Below are 1,434 nucleotides of genomic sequence, written 5' to 3' on the forward strand. Positions count from 1 at the left end.
AAAGGAGCCCCATTGTGTATGGGGCTCCTTTCGGTGCTCCTTTGTGCCTTGTGAACCCTGCCCTGCTATTCTCAAAGGTCATCCAGAAAACCCAAAGGCAAGGCCCCGCATCAGCGACACGGGTCGAGCACGTCGGAACGTGGCCAGCTCCCCAGTCGCCGGCCGCTGGGGGCACTTCCAAAAGCCCCACACCCCCGCCAGGCCGCGCAGCCCGCCCCACCTGGTACTGGTTAATGGTGATGCCGGTCACATGGGCGCCGCTGACGGCGGCGATGGTGCGCATGGGGCCGCCGACGCCGCAGCCGACGTCGAGGCACTTCATGCCGGGCTTGAGGCCGAGGGTCGCCGCGACGCGCGCCTCGTGCGCCGCCTCGCTGACGGGCCAGCTCTTCCCGTTGAGCTTAGGGGAGAAGTGGAACGACTGCCCCCAGCCCCACTCGTAGATGTCGGTGACGAGGCTGTAAAACACGTCGACCAGCTGCGTCGTCTTGCTGCGGTCCTTGATGCCGGCGCCGGCCTCCTTGCCATAGCTGGCCTCGTAGTTGTCCCACTCCTTCTTGACCTCACCGCGCTCGATCGAGCCGCCAGACAGTTCAAAAACGGTGGGCTTCTTCTTGTAGTCGCCGCTGCCGCTCCAAGCACGCCAAACCAGGGCCCCGCCAAGCACGATCGTCGCACCGGCCACCGCTAGAGTCGTCTTGTCCTCGCTTGACACCCTGTCAACGAGGTCTTGAAGCCTCTGGCTGATCGCGGCGGTGTCAGGCAGCGGCATGGCTGCTTGCTGTGATCACGGAGTTGAAATAGGCGCTGCCACACAGTGGCGGTCGAAAGGCGCAACTGTGATGAAACAAATCACCACATATCTCACATCAAATCCAATTGAAAGCGGTTCCACAGCACAGCGAGCACCAGCTGGCAGCGGGACACGAAGCGCGCAGGTAACCAGGTGCTGTCATTCGTAATGCAACCGCTTTACGACCCACGCCCTCGCGGTTATATCGTGAGGAAATCGATGGATGCAATGTATAGCGTTTTCCCCAAGCAGATCTCACATAGACACAGATCTGCTGGATCGTGCTAGCTGTCAATCAAGCAACCGCAGAAGCAGAAAACGACGCAATCCAGATTTGCAGATTGGGTAGCTACTGCAGGCGGTGCTCCAGCCGGCGACAGCAAAGGGCAGCAGCACAGGCGCAGCGGCGGCGTCGCGGTCGCGCAGCAGCGCGCCGAGTGTGACGCGCCACCCTCACGAACGACGGCGCACCCTTGCACGTGCGGCTAGGGCCCAAAGCGGCAGCTCGGCGCGTCTCTGTGCAGAGTCCTCGCGCCGCGTCTCCGTGCGGCGCCCATATTCCAGCAGGCGCTGCCACGGCAGAGCGGCCCCTTGAACCAGCGACCAGCCAGGCCCCCAAGCCACCGCCGCCGCCCCCGCCC

General features: G+C 63.5%; 1 protein-coding gene across 1 annotated transcript; it reads right to left on the reverse strand.

The window, feature by feature from the left end:
* Positions 1-78: 78 nt before the first annotated feature.
* On the reverse strand, positions 79-772 carry MNEG_12378 (hypothetical protein; the record flags this gene model as incomplete). Its single annotated transcript, XM_014039148.1, has 2 exons — positions 79-165; positions 221-772. The coding sequence occupies 2 exons, from the start codon at positions 770-772 to the stop codon at positions 79-81; spliced, it is 639 nt and encodes a 212-aa protein (XP_013894602.1).
* Positions 773-1,434: the final 662 nt, after the last annotated feature.

The sequence above is a fragment of the Monoraphidium neglectum genome (assembly GCF_000611645.1).
Source record: "Monoraphidium neglectum strain SAG 48.87 unplaced genomic scaffold scaffold03216, whole genome shotgun sequence".
Taxonomy (NCBI): domain Eukaryota; kingdom Viridiplantae; phylum Chlorophyta; class Chlorophyceae; order Sphaeropleales; family Selenastraceae; genus Monoraphidium; species Monoraphidium neglectum.